The sequence below is a fragment of the Primulina huaijiensis genome, chromosome 8 (assembly GCF_012295235.1).
Source record: "Primulina huaijiensis isolate GDHJ02 chromosome 8, ASM1229523v2, whole genome shotgun sequence".
Taxonomy (NCBI): Eukaryota; Viridiplantae; Streptophyta; class Magnoliopsida; order Lamiales; family Gesneriaceae; genus Primulina; species Primulina huaijiensis.
The window spans coordinates 19853629-19873343 of NC_133313.1; the positions used below are offsets into that span (position 1 = coordinate 19853629).

General features: G+C 35.0%; 2 protein-coding genes and 1 long non-coding RNA gene across 6 annotated transcripts; all 3 read right to left on the bottom strand.

Annotated features, from left to right (window-relative positions):
* Positions 1-332: 332 nt before the first annotated feature.
* Positions 333-716, bottom strand: LOC140982154 (S-protein homolog 5-like). The gene has a single exon (XM_073448571.1). It carries the CDS (start codon positions 714-716, stop codon positions 333-335), a length of 384 nt encoding a protein of 127 aa, XP_073304672.1.
* Positions 717-1978: 1262 nt separating this feature from the next.
* Positions 1979-8476, bottom strand: LOC140981999 (N6-adenosine-methyltransferase non-catalytic subunit MTB-like). Of its 2 annotated transcripts, XM_073448414.1 has the most exons (8): positions 8337-8476; positions 5281-7813; positions 4992-5075; positions 4764-4868; positions 3870-3978; positions 2857-3008; positions 2254-2638; positions 1979-2100 (listed from the first exon to the last, which is right to left on the bottom strand). In XM_073448414.1, exons 2-8 carry the CDS (start codon positions 7732-7734, stop codon positions 2048-2050), a joined length of 3342 nt encoding a protein of 1113 aa, XP_073304515.1. In that variant the 5' UTR covers positions 7735-7813; positions 8337-8476; the 3' UTR covers positions 1979-2047. The 2 variants fall into 2 exon arrangements, with proteins under 2 accessions (XP_073304515.1, XP_073304516.1); XM_073448415.1 differs by lacking the exons at positions 1979-2100; positions 2254-2638 and having other exon boundaries at positions 2905-3052.
* Positions 8477-10249: 1773 nt separating this feature from the next.
* On the bottom strand, positions 10250-18341 carry LOC140983111 (uncharacterized). 3 transcript variants are annotated; one of them, XR_012176385.1, is made up of 4 exons: positions 18190-18341; positions 13308-13471; positions 11668-11859; positions 10250-10554 (listed from the first exon to the last, which is right to left on the bottom strand). It is a non-coding gene; the product is annotated as an uncharacterized lncRNA (long non-coding RNA). The 3 variants fall into 3 exon arrangements; XR_012176386.1 differs by having other exon boundaries at positions 11449-11859; XR_012176384.1 differs by having other exon boundaries at positions 10250-10614; positions 10652-11859.
* Positions 18342-19715: the final 1374 nt, after the last annotated feature.

Consider the following 19715-nt stretch of genomic DNA (forward strand, 5'->3'; position numbering starts at 1 on the left):
CTTATATTTTCTTGTTTACATTTTTATCTTTTAATGTTGTTAAATTTCAATATTAGACATGTATCTTTTATTTTTTTTAGTATTTTTCATTTTTCATCTAGAATATTGATGTCTCAGTGTACATGTCATCGCAATATCACATCAGCGTCACGTCGCTGACAAGTGGAGAAAAAAGTTTTTTTTTAAAAAAAATAAAAATAAAATACTAAAACTGAAATTTGACAATATAGGTGATGTTAAATTACCAACAGTAAATTTATATATGATAATAATACGCAATGTACGCACACTTATTATTTATTTTTACACAAATACGATATATAGCAGATAAATTACGCCGGCGGCCAGTCTGCCCACTTCATCATATCTCGGGGAGGATAGTAGCCTGAGAAATAGATGCCATCCGCTCTTGCCTCATAATAGCAGTCATAAAACTTGCAATAGTACTTAGCCATGTCCCACTCGTAAACGTTGAAACCCACCGTCTTACCGTTCCACCAGAATTGACAGTAGAACACCGTCGAAAAAGGGTTTTCGCAAAAACTAAAATGGAAGATTCCATCTATAGTAAGTGTCTGCTTCCCGAGATCATCGTCTTTCGACTTGCAATGAAGGTCCAGGTATGGAAGGTCCGGAGGAAGCTTGTCTGCTATATAAACGTGACCTTTTGGGAAAAAACAGGTCTCGTTCACCGGAGCCGGGGACGGGGCTGCCATTGCTCCATGAAGACTTATTGAAAGTATGAGAAATATATATTTAATGGTAATGTGATTCATGACGTGCATGCATGCACTTGATGGAGAAAATATTAGGGTTTTAGTTGTTCCAATGGATTCATAATGGCCTGGACAAAGGTAGGGTTATATATAGTAGAGTCCAAATGGAAAAATTGGTTAAATAACTTCGATCAATTTTTTTTTAAGAAAATGACTTTCTCAAGTGTATTTTAATTATAACTGCCAAAATTATGTCTTTGGAGCTTCTTCTTTTTTAAAAAAACATAGGATTACGATTTTGACAACAAATTCAATTTAATGCAGAATTCCAAATAATGTTCAATGCAAAAAATCATAAATAAAAGTGGAGAGTGAGCATTAAATGAATTATAAGTTAATTGGAGATTTAAGAAATTTTAGCCAAACAATTTTCAAACAGGCGGATAAACTTTTGTTTGTTCGAATTGATTTATTTTGGTCTCGGCATGGTTGATTATATAGTAGAGAGAATTAATTGTTTATACTTGGACTGAATAAACTTTTTCTAAGTCATAAATTAATTTGTTTATATTGGGACTGGATAAATTTAATTTTCCTTACTTAAAAATTATCTATTATAAGAATCAAGATTATGTGATCTTGTAATATAAAACGATTTGATTAATTAAGATGATTATTCAAAATTATTGTTATATATGTAATCATTTTAATATAAAAAGCATTCAATAATAGTTGGAGTCATAATAATAATATGGTAAAACGGATTAATTACCACAATCTTTTTTGCTTTCTAAGGCACTAATTCAATATTTAACGACATTATTATTTAATTGTTTCAAATGACGAGTCCTCTGCTCTGGAGTCTGAACAATTTGTTCCGACTGGCTCGTTTACACAGCATCTCAATCAACACCATTAATTTTAGGATATTTTTATCCATATAAATTTTAATTTAAACTCTAAAATTATGTTGCGAATAATTTCGATTTTTTCGAGCACAACCTAGATAATTTCACGAGTCGAACTTAAGCTTGAAATTGAATACTTTATCAAATTCAAGTCGATCTCGAGCATATAAAATTAAACTCAAGCACGACCAGACTCGTGCAAGCTTATGTAGAACATTTTTTGAAATAGAGTTGAGTTTGTGTTATTTAATTGATCCTAAAGTTATATTCCCTTGTTCTGTGATATCAAAAAAATTATTTAAACCTCACGAGGTGAATCATAACCAGATCAAACCACAGGGCCAGCACAAAGAATAAGAACAAAGAGATGAAACCCTCTCCAACGAAATGGTCCCTACAGAAGGTTAACAAAAACGAGCAAGCCTAATAAAGAACCCACTGGTTCAGGCGATGAGAGTAGTTGATTTCTCGATCCCCTTGCGTGCAACCAAAGAACAAATTGTGAGAATGGAAAATGTACTGCAATTATAGGCAGAAATATAAAAAGAGAAACACCGAGAAAAAATGAATAAATGTTAACTCGTGTTTGCTACATCACATTCATTCCTCGATGAGATTCAGAAAATTACCAGTAGGTGTACCAAATGGTGGGTTGTACCCATACATGTCGAATGCCTTATCTTCTGAAGGCAAATGACCAACTTCTCGTCCTTTAAACATTTCCATCGGTGAAGACCATGGAGCTGCTGACTGCACATTTGAGCTATAAGTTTCTTGATTTGTAGTATGATTCTGGGGTGACATTCCAGTAGGCCATCTGTTGCTAGAATTGATGTTTGTCAAGGTGATGGACGCCGATGACTGTTGCTGCTGATTCTTCATCGGTGACTTGGGACGAAGAGACTCTATTTCTGGGGTGGTTAGGACAAGGTGTGGTGCCTCAGGGGGTGGATTTCTTCCTCCCACGCCCACCCAAATTTTTCCATCCTTATCTGCAAAACTCCTGACATATGCCTGAAATTTCCAAGATACCGATTATATAATCGTTAGAAACTCCAGTTTGGCAGCACCCCAAAATCTTAACGGCTTTTTCTTAGGTCCGCTCTAAAACAGGAAGTTCATGGTGAAAGTGTACGAAATATGAGTATCAATACTTTTTTATTAGGACATTTAGAAAGATCTATTTCTGCTTTAATACAAAAACGATAGTTCTTATTGCCTAACAAACATGCCTCAGAATTGAAATTTGATGAAGACAATTCTTTGCCAACTGTCAACCAGCCAGAACGAATATTATGGTCCCCTCCAAAAAGCTCAAGCCTCCTTCGTCCAAGAGCAAAATGCTCAATTATTCGGTACATATCCTCGGGCTTTGTGGTTGAACCTACAGTACTTTTGGAATCAGTAATACCACCAAAAGAACTGAGGCTGAAAGAAGTAAGCACACTTAATATCAGCTCAATAACAACTAGGTTTGCCGTGCATTAAGTATCAATAATATTCCTCACAAGCAAATAAGTTGCAACAGAAATTGCTTGAAAGTCGTCACTGTATCATTCTATCTAATCTACTGAAAAATTGATTTTTACAATCTCAAAGCAAGGATCAAGTACCATGCTCCCACAGACAAACATGATAAGCATCAATAAGAAAATATTTTTAAAAAAAAACTGCATTGTGATGCAGAGTTGAGAACCAATTGAATTTTCACTCAACAAGAAGACAGGTGTGCAAAAGTTCAAGGACTTGCACATCAAATCTTAACCAGAGCAAAGGATAGAAATTCAAATGAAATTTTAAAGAAATGGGAACAGGTGGAGAATATAATTGTCTCAAGTCTTAGCTTAATCCCCGGTCTAAAAACGATTGACTAATAATTGCCCTTACTTTCCCAAGGAACTCTTCCACTAAAAAGCAATAATCTGCCGTGCATAGATGGTAATACACATAGTACTTATATAGCATGACCAAAAGCAAGTCTTCATAGTTTATTTTCCACATAAGCTGCTGATTGGTTACACAAATTGGGGGTAGTCACTTTAACTAACAAGAAAATAGAAGTATTAGATAAGGGAAAAAGATGCACAACGCACGATAAGACATACAGAGTATTTAGAACTCAATAATTTCCAGCTATCAACTGTCTCAAGAATAAAGTACGTTAGACATAATGATTTCCAGAAGTGTGGTAACTGCTGAGCCACCAAGGTAGCAAAAGCTGATGAAGGTTCAAGGTCTGCCTTACCGTATGGAGGGTCTTCAGCAATTATTACATCAGTGTCAATGTTGGCATGTATTATATGGCCATCTGTACTGCGACGTACAGTCCCTTTTATGCCCATCAAGCAATGTTCCTTCATTACAATAACAAGACAATATCAAGATAAACATTAAAGTACAGTACCCCCTTTATGCACATGCCACACTTACATTAGCTGCAAGGACATCCAATCAAACATGCGCTGGTGTAGTTGATAAGTTAGTATCCCTTAGTTACAAATTTTAATGTGCAAAGAGACTAACCTTTTTCCGCATCAAATAATTAATACATGTAATAACCTATCTATTATTTCTTGATTGAGACAACATAATTTTCTCTCAAAGAAATATAATGCAACTAGTCGCAAAAACACTGTTCAAAGGGCTGCTAGACATCACATGTTCTGGATTCACAACTCTTTTTTTCATTCCTCTTGAGATAGCAAAATCTCTGGTAAAATTTTTAAATACGGTGAGTTATCTCATATAATTATGATTACGGCAACTATAGGTTCCTAAGAAGTGAAACACTTAACAAAAAATACATGCTATATCTCAATTCAGTAAGAAGGTTCTCTATTCTGGTGAACACACAGAAAAGTAAATTTTGCATCAAAATGGCAGTTTGGTTTTTAAAGTGCGTATAAATCAGTTAGGGATTGACTCGCTTTCTGCACCAATTTAGATGGGGTCCTTGATGTCTAATTTTGTTAAAGATCAGAATGAGATTTGTTTTCCTTCCCACATTGTTGTTCACACTACCATCGAACTTTCTTCCTATATAAAAGAAATCATACCAGGGTACGCAAACCATCACTTTAATGTCCTCCATAACATTATACTAATTACCACTTTATAAAAGAGTACACTGTAAGCATACCTTGGATCGCTGAAACAGAGTATGAGAATCATGGCGTAATCCAGGAGTTGCATTGGTTTTGTTAGTCTTCACCCAACATATATCTTCACATCTACGAAATCCCCACTAAATATAATGAAAGCAGAAAATAGTGGTTAATATGACGGAAATTACTGAACGACTGGGAAATGAACCAAAGACATGGAAAAGGTCAAATAATCACTTATAATTATGGCTGTCGTTGTTTACCTTTTTTAGACATTGTCGCCCTTGCTCCAGCCCAACACCATCTCCAACCCACAGGAAGATGAAAGATGGAGTGTCAGTTATTGCCTATGTACAATATGAAGGAAAGAAAATGGGACATCAATCAAGTTACAGAAAGCAAAGACACTTCACGAATAAGCAAATGCACCTGGGTTGGTAACTCGAAACTGAACTTAAAAGAGAATTATCTGTTTTTTTTTGAACCAGTAAACTCCAACTTCCCACGGGGATCCTTTCATGAATAACATTGTGATGATAAAAGGTTAAATACCTCAATCTTCAGATTCATTATTTCTTCAAATGTCCAATACTCCATATGCTCGGTGACACCAGGAGCACGATGAACATACTCCTCCCAAGGTGGGTCTATAAGAACGACATCAAACTTGGTTCCAAAGAATTCATGTGAAAGCACATGATCTCGAAGATCACACTTGTAGTACATAGGAGGAGAAGCCGATTTGGCCACTATTTCATCCTTTCTCTGGATAAGGTCTCGAAGCTTTGGATAGTCTTCCACAACACTAGTGAGCTCCAGCTCTCTTATAAAATTCTGTGGTCGCATACCAGTGTCAACAAAGTTTTGTGAATAATCATTCTGCTCCCCTCTAGAGGGAGCTTTACCAGGGGGTCCATTAGACCTGGGAGGAACCCATCCCCCAGAGGCTTTGTCGTGTAACTGCCCACGGACCACCGGAACAATAGTATTAAAATTTTGGCCAGATATGCTAGGAGATGTTCCTCTTCCAGGTCCCGATGGATTGAAAACAAATGGACCATTTGGTGGGTTTCCAACATTAGGGGAGAATCTGGGTGTCAATGTTCCAAGGGGGACGTGTGGAAGACCAGGTTGAACACCATGAATGTTCACCTCGACACCTCTAGCTCCAGGCCACACAATGGGAGGTTGAAATGGAAAAAACCCGGCAGATATAGGAGGACCTGGTGCAGGGGACATGTTCGGATTTAAGGATTGCATTGGTCTAAGAGGTGGAATGCCAAGTGGTCCAAAAGGTGATCCAACCATCGGCATGGGAGTACCAGGCTGTTGACTGTCTCTTCCAATCGGCCTACCCCTTCCTACTCTCCAAGCCCTATTTCCCCTGAGACCTTGAGAATTAGATCTATTAAAAGAACTATTTTCGTGGTTTCCATGTCCACCAGTGCCATTATTGCACAACACACCTTTCTGACCTCTAGATTTCTCTGACTGAAAGTCATTGTCATCCCTCCATGAATTCTGATCCTGCATTGAAGGAGTAGAATCCATAAATCTATCTTTGTATTCCTCACCAGCTTGTCCAGATCCTTGTTCATTTCTCAACGTCTCATCTCTTAAATAAGAAAGCTCGTTTTCAGGAGCTAGATTGGTGGGGGCTTGCTGAATGACCTCCCTGTTATGGACAAAGATTGAATTAGAATCCTCCCCTCCATAATCGAAGGGCTTGGTTTGGATTTCAATCACGTCATAATTTTCATTTGATATTCCATACTTTGATGAGGTCTTCACAGCTTCTGTCCTGTTTCCATCTTTTCTACGCCTTTCACCCATCCACTCAAGACCACGCCTTGGCATTTCCCAGTCCCTGCTTTTATCATATGTTTTTTCACCATCTCTTGTTTCCTTGTCTCCCTCTCTTTTCCCACTATCTTTAAATTTCACCCGTTCCCTGTTTTTCTCAACCAAATAATCATCTCCTCCTTTCAATCTTTCATCCTGTGATCCATCTTTTACCTGTTCCTTCCTCCTAGCGGCATTTTTGCCATCATAATCTATCTCAAAATTATCTGAACCATATTGATGCCTTCCAATCTTCTCAGGGATCACGGACACATTGGAGCTATCCACATCTCTCCTATTTTTGCCTCTGATCCAATTACCATCTTCCTCGTATCTTTCTTTGTTTGATCTATTTTGGCGTGTTAAACTTCCCATGGTATCTTTCTCTAAACCTTCAGACTTTACCCCATCACTTCTTTCTAAATCAACTTTTCTCTCTTCTCCACAAGACTTAATACTGTTATTAATTGAGTCTGGACCCAAGCTTCTAATACCATTTGATTCGATTTCAAGAGTGTCAATTCTTTTGATTGCACTTGCACTTTCAGGCTTCCAATCAGAAGACTTCCCACTTCCTACATCAAAATTTTCAACATAGTTATCATACTTAACAGTTTCAGTCTCATCCCATCTGCTCTTAGTGCGTCTTCCATGTGCACCATGCCCATATTCCTTGTCTCTGCCACTATCCCTTCTCTCTGAAATTTTTGAATACATATCTTCCCTGTTTTCCCCATCAAAGTCTTTTTCAGGGTATTTTGTAATTGAGAGTTTTTTCTCACTTCCTTCACCTTGATTGTGTCCTGTACTTTCATATTTGTACCCACCCTCCACCTTATTTTCTGTTTCTCCATCTTGATACCATGTGCTCAATCGGTCCAACGTATTCTCCTCTGATTTTCTTTTCATCTGCTTAGAGTGCAACAGGTTTCCGGCCTCATAATCATCCTGTCCACTGTCAGCTCTGCTCGAGCCACTGACTCTCCTTCGACTTTTGTGAGCATCTTCACTACTCCCAATTTTGTTCGACTTGCTTGACGCGTGCTCTCTCGTATCATCATTGTTCCAGTTATCATCATCATCGCTCACCTTATCAATGTTCACATCTACATCCTCCTCAACATCTCGTTTCACAAAACCTCTTACACGGTCAGATGAATGCATTAGCAAAAAAGATCCTAAAAATTGATCTCTTTCAATTTATTATCCGAAAAATATTTTCAGTTAATGCAGAAGCAGCATCCTGAAATTTGCAAAAAGTAATATCAGACAAAGATCACTGTCAGTGTGAATAACCAAGAGACAGCAGGATATACACAAATAAAAGGTTTCACTGGAGAAATGTTTGAAATCCATCAGAAGGTACATCATAGAATTGATTCAAATACAATAATAACACATAATATAAAGTAAAAACATGTGATGCAAAACAAAGAGACTAAATTCATTACAAGGAACACAATCATTGCACTTCAAACAAGATATAGTTAACTACATCTCAATAAACTCAAAACCTACACATTTACGGCTACCATATTAAATAATAACAAACATGCCCCTTTTACCTAAATAGACAAACCGATCCATCATTGATTTGAATCGAGTAGCAGAATTCCACACAGATAATTTATATTACAAAACTGTGTCAAAGTCACGATATAAGTTATCAAAGAGCAACGTCCAATCTCAATTCGATCAAATATCGATACGTATAAGCGAAAATTGAAGGAAAAATAACTAATGCTTCAATTAATCACTATACTGACCCGAACAGGCCGCCACGGTTCAGTTGAAGGCGGCAATAGAGCGGTTTTTCACGGCGGGGAGTTTACGCCGTCGTCCGTAAACCAGGAGTACATTAGAACGCGAGACTTTTCGTTCGGGGATAAGGGTAAATGCGGGAATTCAACTGATAAATTTATTCAAAATATTAAATTTTTGTATTTAAAGTTACCAAAATTTCCAGTTAAAATTTTCAATTTTCTGTTATAAAAAAACAATTTCAAACCTCAATAGCTCAAAAAAATTAATATTTTCTAAACTTCCTAATCATACCTTTTATTTTTCCATGCTATTCTCAATTATTTTACAGATCCAAGCACGCACTAATCCAATAGTAATTATGTTTTTACGCGTATGATTACAATATTTATTGAGTAATCGGATGTTCTTAGATACAAATTCTTCTAACCAAAATGAAAACTCCTCGGACACCTAATAAAAAAGAGTAGGTGAAGAAACAGAAAATTTTGTCGCTATGTGTGTAACTACATCCGTTGATCGTTTAATATGACAAAAAGACTACACCACGGGGCTCGAAATCAGTTCATTTAACTCAACCACAATGATACCAATGTAACTCAGTTCTTCTTATGGCTTGGTGACTGCTGTTTCCTATGAACAAACAATATGTGCCATATGTCCTATTTGTGACTTTGTGAGGTTTGGATCAACTATATGTCTCAATTATCATATTATTGTAAATTGGTTAATTAGGAAGTGAAAAATAATTTTTAAAATATGTCGAAGTACGAATAAAAGATATTTGACGTAAGGATTTTTTTGAACTTCAAATAATATTAACTGCTAAAAACAACTTACCTTGTTCCATTTACCCTTCGAATTTTATTCGTTAACATGTTTGTTATCCTTTTATAATTTTCGATTTAATAAAAATATATATAAATATTAAAAGATTACCCAATCTTGTATTTATATGTGTACGCATTTTTTACACCGAAAATACAATTAAAACAACACAATAACTACATTCCGATGTTTATTTTCTTAAAAAAATATATTTATTTTATGTATTTTCTTTTTCTCCCACTCCATCGAGTACGACTATTTTATTGATTTGATTTTTATTCATCTAACATTACATATTTTAGTAAAGGGTTCCAATATTAATTTTAGCTAATGAACTACTTTTTTCTCGAGCAATTTGTTTAAAATTGATAAGCTTGATGTAGTTATTCATTACTATTATTATTGGTTTTGAGTTATATTTTTATGTGAAATTATATTTGCTTAATCATCATAGAAATTTAAATGTGAGACTCAGTAGAGCCGATATGTCTCACGGATATAAACCAATGAAACCATCTCACAAAAAACTTACTTTAAATTATTAACTTTGGATGTTTCAACGTGTGTTATAAATATATAAAATTGATTGTGTTTGACCTCTAATTAACTTGAGATCAACTCAAGATTGAGATACCGAGCGGGCATCTCTCTACAAACAATAAAACATTTAGAATGCAAGTCGAGTTAGATTAAAATAGAGGCGATTAAAATAGAGGCGAATATATCGGTCAATTTATATTCTAAAAACGTAAATTTTAATCCCCAAAATCTCAAATTATGATTGCAATATGTGCAGAATTTGACATATAATATATACAAACTGATGGTACATTTGAGTAGCCACAATCTAATAATTTTTGTAACGCAACCGAAAACGGATTTAAATTTAATCTATTGTGTATATTATTATCTTTAAGTTCCTTTCTACATTCATCCAATTTCAAATATAATACATTTTCAATCACATATTTTCACATGTGAGATTAATCATAAATCAAGATAAAATTATGTTTAAACAAAATGTGGTGGAAATCCCTTGTACAGCAGCAAAGGAAAGAACATACATGAAATATGATTAAGACAAAATCTATAAAACAATGAAGAGATTTGATTCATAATTTATGCAAATCACAATAATGAACTTTTGCATTATTTGAATTAAAGGCAAAGGGTGTTTTGTGTAGACTTTTATTTACACCATCCACACCAATTCATTCAAAAGCAGATTTACACAATCATAACATTAATCACATAATCCTAACTCCTAAGGAAAAAAATTCAGTATGAATTGTCATAACAATCAACCAAAAGGAAATCAAGAAATAGAAGGTTGACCGGAGTGCCGATACGATTTGATACTTGAATTGCATTGTTCAGAAGAACACATTTAGTAATCTGCGAAAACGGAAAGGTTTAGCATTCGAGTTATAAACTTGTCGTGATTTATACCAGTGACTAGAAAATACTCGACAAATATACATGAGTTATTTACATATCGTTTCCGTATACATATATTTGAGTGAATGAGCAATTCAAATAGATGAATTTAGTATATTGGACTTTACTAGGACTGTGTGAATACAATTAGGTAGCTTTTACACCCGTAATCCAGAGCATGGATTGCATGGATTTCAGTGATTTAATGACTCAACGGACTTATTTTGTTGCTTTTCATTTTAAGCAATAACTACGGATTGTTTTTATTGTTCCCTGTGTCAAAAATCTGTCCAGGACTTGTAAAGATGCCCTCTTTATGTTATTAACAATTCTGTTTGGATTGGAACATTGAACAAGCAATGGTGAACAAGGATAGCCGAAATTCAAACAAAATTTATGCCCTTTATTTTCACAAATTTTCTTGGATTCATACATGAGGATTACACCAAACGATTGCTGCCCTAAATAAAAATCCTTGTTCAACCCCTGGAACCCACAATGTGTTTCAGTTTCATCAAAAACTTTTAGGCAATTCACTGATTCAGTTTTTGTTTCCAGGGCATTTACCCAATTTTTATAGGACAAGAGTGAATTGTGATTTTAGGTTGTTAGAGATTAAGGATTTTTCTAGGTTTATCTTTTGAGTTTGAGATAAAGATGGGGTGTTGCTTTTCAAGGAAAGATTCAAATTAGTGAAATTGTGCAAGGAAAGAAAAGAGCTGATTAAGGATGCCAGGGATCATCAATGTGCGTTAGCATTTGCTCATATGGCCTACTTTCAATCCTTGCAAGAAGCAGTAAATGAATTTAGTAATTTTATGAACGAAGCCATCGTATTTTATCATGGTTCACCTTCTGACGCAATTTCTGATCACTTGAAGGAGCAGTTCCCTCAATCAGAAAATTCATCCTTAGGGAACAGTGATGAGGCAAAGGATGAAGAAGTCGCCAAAGATGACGTTTGTGTCAAAGGAGGTTCAAATCCATCGGAGTTTCAATCAAAAAATAACAGAGGAAAAGTATATTACTCGAAAGAAACTATTAATAGCAAGACATGTTTTAATGGCATACCTCGTAACGTTCTTCATCAACCGCAAGTTGCAGCGACAAAAAATCCCGAGCATTTGTTAGTCGGATTATTCAAAGGCGTCACAGATCAACCAAGGTATGGAAAAATTGTTGAATCATCGAATCCTGGGAGTTTAAGGTTACCCCAATCTGAAAGTGCGGGATTAAGGCCATCGGGTAATCTTGTCTTCCCTCCTTACAGAAAAGAAAGTTTTATCAGTGAATCACAGGATAGTGTGTCCAACACTGCTACTTTTGCTTACAAGAGAAGTAGCATGTCATGTAATGACACGAAGTTCGCAACATCTTCGGATAATTTTACAGATAATCTGCATAATAGGTTGACGTCGAATGCAAATACAGCATTGTTTAATGGGCAAAATGCTTTTCCACATATGAATTTGAGATTCTATCAAAATGAGAATGAAGCAACAGAGAACTATTTATTGGCTTTTCCACCACATTATCCTTGGGGCTATCAAATGCAGAGTCATCAACACAATGAAATCTCAATTTGGGATTATTTGAACCCCTTTATTCCGGTTGAGAATCTTTATAACGCAGGCTTTCAGGACATAGATTTACAGGGAGTGAGGGAGAGTGAGGGAATACCAGAGCTAGAAGATATAAGTGATGATAAAATTTCAAGTGAGGAAGATCCAGAATTGAATGAAAATTCAGAAGAATGTCATTTCGAGGCAATGCATGAACCAAATGAGAACAACGCTAAAATAGATCAAAGAATAAGCATTGGGAAAGAGAAAAATGAAGAATTTCTTGACAAAAACAATTTGGATAGCAGGCCAAATTACCCAACAATGAGCGAGGAATTAAAGACAGACAAAAGGCAGCAATCATCTGTCCAAAAGGAGGTGGAAGAAATTCATGAAAGTATAAAGGAATCTGCTCAAATAGATGAAAATGCTGCTGAAGCAAGCTCGGAGGCACTAGTCAGTAGTTCAACAGACTTACAAGAAGTTTACAATAAAATCAAGAAGGAATTTGATAATATCAATATTAATGGGAACGATGCCTCTGATATGCTTGATGCAGGTAAGCTTCACCATCAACCAGGCTTAACATTATTTTACGGTAAAAGTGCTGTAAAGTTTCTCTGCTGGCAATAATATCACAGAACCTCTGTAGTTTTCAAGACTTCATTTTCATTCACGCATGCTCACTAAGTTGTTTATAAGTATTATATTACCATCTTAGTCAGTAAATTTCATTATCATAATACTTTCCCAGTAAGCTTTCTGTATTATTTTGCTCTCCTTCTTAAAACAGGAGTGGCGGAGCCAATACTATGGAAATACAGATGATAAGTATGCCTTCACTCATGGAAATATATTAAATTTCTCATGAATAGCGACTTTTGGGAGGATACAATAACTTTTTTAAACGCTTGACAGTTGACACAAATGGGCACTAATTGACAGAGTCGGTGATAGAAAACTCATGCACGTAGATATACACGTGTATTTGATTGTTAGAGCAAGCAAGAATTTGAATACTGCTGGGGTCATAAAAGCATCTTTTTTTCCGCTTAGCCGACCACATATTCACTAGTCTCTTACCTTAAGTACTATGAGCTATTGTGTACTTATTAATTGTTAAGTATAGTTTGATCCAGAGTTTCTTACCCACAATTCTTTAAGAGAACCTCCATGCCATCCATTTACTGCTGCGGCACTTCAGCGTCATATCTCTACGTCCGAGTCTGAACACTGACTCCTGAAGTCTTGGTGCATTGGAGACTGTTGAACCTCATGACACGTAGTTTTGACTCCTTAAAGTTTCATCATATCTGTTCAATATACTAGAATCTTGTGCATACAAGGGCATAGTAGCTGATGTTGGGTACAAAGCATGTCAAGTACAAGCAAAAAAAATACATATTGGGCTAGTTTAGGGTACTTGTGCATACAATTTATACATGGAGTCCAAATATGTATCTTGGTCTACTTTGTATAGCGAACTCTCTTAAGTTTATTTCCGAAGGTTTACATATACATAGTACTTGTGGTTAATTAAACACAAGCTCGGTGTTGTTATGCAGCGGAAGTGTAAAATAAAGAAGTATTAGCCTGTTGAATCGCACAGAATGCCGTGATAGATATTTTTTGGGTGCGGGCATCGCAAAAGGACATGTTCGTGAGAGTTTGAGTCCATGTGTTGTTCCTGCTTTGTTGACACCAAAAAAAGATAGGATCATGACGTTATGTGTTAATCAACAAGTTAATCCTTCTTCATTATACATTTCCGCTACATCAAAGGCACTTGAGATACTTAGGATCTCTACGAACAAAATTACCACAAATCAATATCTAACCATGATATAAGACAACCTTATTCTTTTCGAACGAATTCAATACCCAAATTTTCCGGAAGCGGGGATCCCCTATAAACACCTCAAACTAGGTCTAAAGTATGCTAGATCCATTGTCGAATTTCTTTATTAGTTGGTGTCGACCAACAAAAATCTTCAAGTGAGATTTCAAGTGGCTTTCGGTTGCTCAACTTTCTTCTCGGTTACTCAACTTTCTTCTTCTTTACATTAAGATGCAAAGGTCAACCACAAAATTCTCTAGGATGTGAAGCTTAAAAATAGTTGAAAAAAGGCAATGAAGGGATGTGAATGATATACTCCGTGTGATTTTGAAAACTTAGTGCAAGTGTAATGTAAGGTATTCAAGATGATTTGGTGGTGATAGGAAAACTAACTTGAAACCCTAAATGAAGTATTCAATCTCGTATAAAATGGTTTCAAATGCGCAATAATATAATTAGCTTGTGTTTGGTTAATAACATAAGGACGTTGATTATATCTGCATCGTGGAAGAGACAAAAATTAATGTTAAAACTAACCAAGTGGATGTTTTGAAACACACAAAAAAAAGACTTTACATCCGAAAGATTCATAAAAGGGATTCAAACCCTTTTGGATTGACTTAACCTTATTACTTCAATAAATACTCAATCAAAAATCATCTCTAGGATAACATAGTGATACGGAAGAATTCAATGTATTTAGACTTGAAGAGGTGTGGCCTTACTCCATAGATATAAAGGCAAGGGCTAGTAATATGCTAGACAAATATTGAGGGAAGTCGATATTCCTTTCCGCCTTTTTCTCGAAAAAGAAAAGATAAGGATTTCCTTTCATAGAATTGTTTTCCAATTTGATCATCTTCATTTTTTAAGCTATTTCCTTTTTCCAAAAGAAGTGTCATGCACACAACTAATATGACTCAAATCCAAGATAAAAATATTTAGAACCAACTGCTCTACTATTTGAGAAAATTGATCCCATGTAAAAGTAGTTTTATTTTTTATAACACTTTCTTCCACATGACGTTGATAGTCGAACATAGGATTAGGCTCTTCCTAAAGATTTGACACAACGGACCAACCCAAAGTGGGAATTTATCATATACTTCGTTTATGTGAATTCTATACATCAAATGATTAAATCATGATGATAACCTCATAATAATTTTGAGCTACGAATTATTTTTGTTCAAAATATGTAAACTATATATATCATGATGGCACCAATACAAAGACAATAACCTTTATAAGGGATGCTACTGCGAATTTTAGTTTTATGATCATTGTACTTATGATGTACGAGAAATTCTGGATATGTATATTATCTTGCATTTTGTCTTATAGAAATAACTCAAGCTTTCATTGTGTGGATAGGTTTTACCGCATCAATTACGTGACTCTTGATATTTTACGTGCACATATACTATTTTGTAATAAATTGATTGGATAACAAATAATCTGCATGATCGTTTCATGTTTTCTTAATCGGACATGATCTAAAAATGACATGAAGCAGATATGCTGGCCATTTGTAAATATTTTCTCCATTTCAATTATTACTTCTTAGTTACAAAACCATTGTTACGAAATACTTCTAATCTTGACATTTATTACATATGGAAGTATCGCAATTATAACGTCTTTTGCTTGCTATTTCAGGATTTCCCCGTCGCAAGAGTCGCATAGGTTCAGGCATGGCACTCTCATGCACAAGCGGTATGTCAAGAAGACCAGCTTACGGAATACCAAACAGAAAGAACGCTGGCAGCGAAGATCATAAAGATACAAATAATAACGCATGCAACCTGTTGTTGACTCTAGAGAAACTGTACATTTGGGAGAGTAAACTTCATGAGGGAGTTAAGGTAATCCAAGATATATTTCTTCTTAATTTGTAGGTTTTGATAGCCTATTTAGCTATTACTTGAATTAACAGTTGCATATATTTCTTTGAAAAGGAAAGATTGTGTCATAAATCCATTATAAGGACCTCATGCAATACTATCGAAGCCTTAAATTAGGGTAGCATCAAAGGAACGTGATAAATGCACATGGATTGCACACATGCACATGGATCGCACACACATAGCACACAATTCACACACAATTCACACATGTGCTTTTGCTATATAATTTAGTTAATCTGCATTTTTTACTCAAAAGTTTTCACCATTTGCAAAATTTAGAATGAAGAGAAATTGAGGATAACTTTTGACAAGGAGTGGAGAAAGTTGAAGAAGTTAGATGACCAAGGGGCGGAGTCTAACGAGATTGAGGCGCTCCACTTATCCCTCAGAAAACTGACTTCCAGAATCAATCTCTTCATCACAAAGGTAGATAGCATAGCCAAACGAATTCATAAGCTCAGGGATGACGAACTGCAGCCACAATTATGTGAGTTGATACGTAGGTATGTGAATAATCTTTCTTTTGTCTAAATCAACATGTTTTCATTAGTTTTTCCTTTCGACCATCTCTATATAATGAAAGGATTTCTCAGTATCTTTACTTTGAAAAGGTAAATAGATAATGAAATGCGGTGTTGGAGGGAGCTTATTCTTTATAAATTCTCTATATTTCCTTGTTTGTCACAAATAACTCATTTTTGTTAGTGCATTTATATTTTTCCACTTCTGAAGTTAATGAATTACTTATGGATATTAAGCTCATTATTATCACATATACAAATGAATGTTGACAGATTGACTATACTTTTTCATGTGAAACTGTGGGAGGGCATGCTTATTCCATCTTAATTTGATTGGCATGGAGTATAGATAATCATTTAGATGTAAAAATTGAAAATATAGTGGTTGTGTGCCAGTGGGCATCGCATAATCACTTTTAGAATGGGTGCTTTTAGAAATAGAGTAGTCATTTTATGAAATAATTTGTAATTCATGTCATACTAAAAAGAAATAATCATTTCAATCTGTGATGAAGGGTGTATATTATCAACATTCATTATTACTCATCCATCATTCTGTTTGAGAATAAAATTCTTCTCTTCAATCTGTTTCCAGATTGCAACGAATGTTTAAAGTATATTTTGAGTGCCACAAGAAGCAAGCTCAAGTGATCATGGAGGTAAAAGTTATGGTTGAATTCTCTTGCATGACCAACAATTCAACCATGAGGGCTGCTAAGAAACTAGAAGCGGAGATTCTAAAGCTAGGAACAACCTTTTCTGATTGGATAAGAACACATAAAGCATTTGTGGAGCTTTTGAAAAACTGGCTGACAAAATGTCATCTTGAAGAATCAGAGGAAACAACATATGAAAATTCTTCAAGTCCTTGCACCAGCCTTGGAGCACCAACAGTTGTTGCTATATGCCATGAATGGTTCAATGCAATTGAGAAAGCTTCAGATATCGACGTACTAGGAGCCATCAACAGCTTTGCAGTTCTCTTACATCGGTTGCAAAAGCAGTTATTCAAGGAGAAACAACAAAGGCTCAAGGTACAACACTATTCAAGACGCCATGAGAAGAAACTTGAGAATTTCTACCGAGAGAGCTTGGACAGGGGTGTAGATTGCGGCGACCGTGAATCATTACTTAATGGAGTTCAGGCAATTGATAGTATCGAAATTAAGGATCCAACTTTGCAAACCATGCATATGAATTTGATATTAACAAGAAACAGGCTGAACGAAGCCAAGGCAGAGCACGAGGACGTGATTAAGCAGGTGAACGATATGGTCACACTCATCGGTCAGAGTGGTTTTCTTCCGATTCTCAAGGCACTGGAAAGTTTTCATTTGGAGATGTTAAACGCTTTCCAGCAGATAAGAATCCCCCCATGTGAAGGTAGCACACAATGATTACAACTAGATGATTCTAAATTAGCTTCCTGAGGCTTGCTTCTATAAAAAAAAAATTAATTCACTTCGTCGTAGTAATAATCAGTTTTTTACTTAACTCTAAATTTTTGTATAGTTCTAGTTCTTTGTTTGATGTCTACTTTCTCCGTCACAAAAATAACCTATAGAATGAAAATGATCATATAATCCGATATTCCAAGAACTGTAAAAGAAATGGATGAGTTCAGTCCATTGCAGAGTAAAAGATTTTGCATTGCTAGAAATTGATGGTGATCTGACAAAGTGCGTGAATTTAAACACTTAAAATCAGATATACAAACACAATTTCGAGATAAAGAATGGGTTCAAAGCGAGAGGAAAGTTGCTCACTTGGTAATAGTCCGCTTCTCCCTGGGCCGATTGAGGCGGCGGACGGGATTGGGTAGACGGCTATGTTGGGCGTTCTACGGTGTTCGGAGAGACGGTGAAGAAGAGAGCTCGAGATTATAGGAAATTGGTGAAGTTTTATGGACCAAAATAATGGATAATCATATTGAGGCCCATATAAATTAGGCTTACGATAGTGGGCTTTAGTTAATTGTTATTTTTATTTTTTGTTTTCTTGTAATGAGAACCCATCGTCGCTCTCCTTTGATATATAAATCCTTGATATTGATATTATAATTGAGTCTCGAATACGAAATCTCATCTCAATAGTAAAATCTAGACATAAGATGGATCATCAGCTATTTGAGTTAATTTTACTGTCAAAACAAAATTGAATAGTTGTAATTTTTTTGATTAGATAAAACAAGGGCAAATGAAATTAAAACCCTTTTTTGTTAATCTTTGTTTTAGAATCTAGTCTTATAATTTGAGAATTGATACTTGATAATCACCAAACTATAGTTTTAACTCCCAAAAAAATCAAATTTATGTTTTTATCTTTTAAATTATTTATATAAATATATAAATCTATTTCTCTTCGACCCACTCCATCTGCCCAAATAATTGTCTCCTCTTCTCAACCAAATCCATCGACCTCTCCCCCAAGCAATCCATATGCTCGATCTATCATCCTCCTTTTTTGCTTCAAAAAGACGATTCAAAGTCTAGTTGAGTAGAGTACATCGATTGTTGTCTTTATGTTTTAGTAATTTTGAAAGTCTAAGTTTATATATACATATATGAAATTCAATTTATAAAAAAATGAGATTCTGATTTTTTTTTATTAACATTTATCGTTTTTATCTATGAGTAGTGAATGTCATATTATTGTTGTTTAACTTATCTACTTACTTATAAATCTTGAGAGATTTGTGTTCAACCTATATGCTCAAGCAAATAGCTGATCTACGTTTTCGAGAATATGAGTATTGTTAGTCACATGTCATGTAGTTTATGTGTTTGATGATTTATTTTAATTGTGATAAGCAAATCAACCAATATATGTTTTATTGTCATAAGTTTGTTTCGAGTAAATACTTATTTTAACCTTAGTTAAAATCATACTCATATATATAAATATATATACAGTCTTGATATGTTGCACACCTAACGTGCACACCTATGTGAGCACCGATGAGGTGTCACTCACCCATTAGATGTGATGAAATAGAAAAATTGTGTATCCAATGGGTGAGTGAGACCTCATCGGTGTTCACATAAGTGTGCACGGTAGGTGTGCATCATATCAAAACTCTGTGTGTATATATATATTACACACACACACACACACATATATATATATATATATATATATATGTATATATATATATATAATAGCTATGTCATCAATTTTGGCCTTTTGAAACCTTTCAACTTATTTTCTTGATTGTCTTTCGACTATCACTCGTTTTTATAATTATGATATTATTTATATTCTAATATAAACTAAATTATCACTTGTTCTATTT

Bases quoted from the DNA above. Each gene is read 5' to 3' on its own strand.
- LOC140982154 (XM_073448571.1), bottom strand. From the start codon at position 716: ATGGCAGCCCCGTCCCCGGCTCCGGTGAACGAGACCTGTTTTTTCCCA.
- LOC140981999 (XM_073448414.1), bottom strand. From the start codon at position 7,734: ATGCATTCATCTGACCGTGTAAGAGGTTTTGTGAAACGAGATGTTGAG. The intron at 3,009-3,869 runs GTAAGGCAGACC...AAAGTACTGTAG, and splicing joins TGCTGAAGACCCTCCATACG to GTTCAACCACAAAGCCCGAG. The intron at 2,101-2,253 runs GTAATTTTCTGA...GTTGCACGCAAG, and splicing joins ACCATTTGGTACACCTACTG to GGGATCGAGAAATCAACTAC.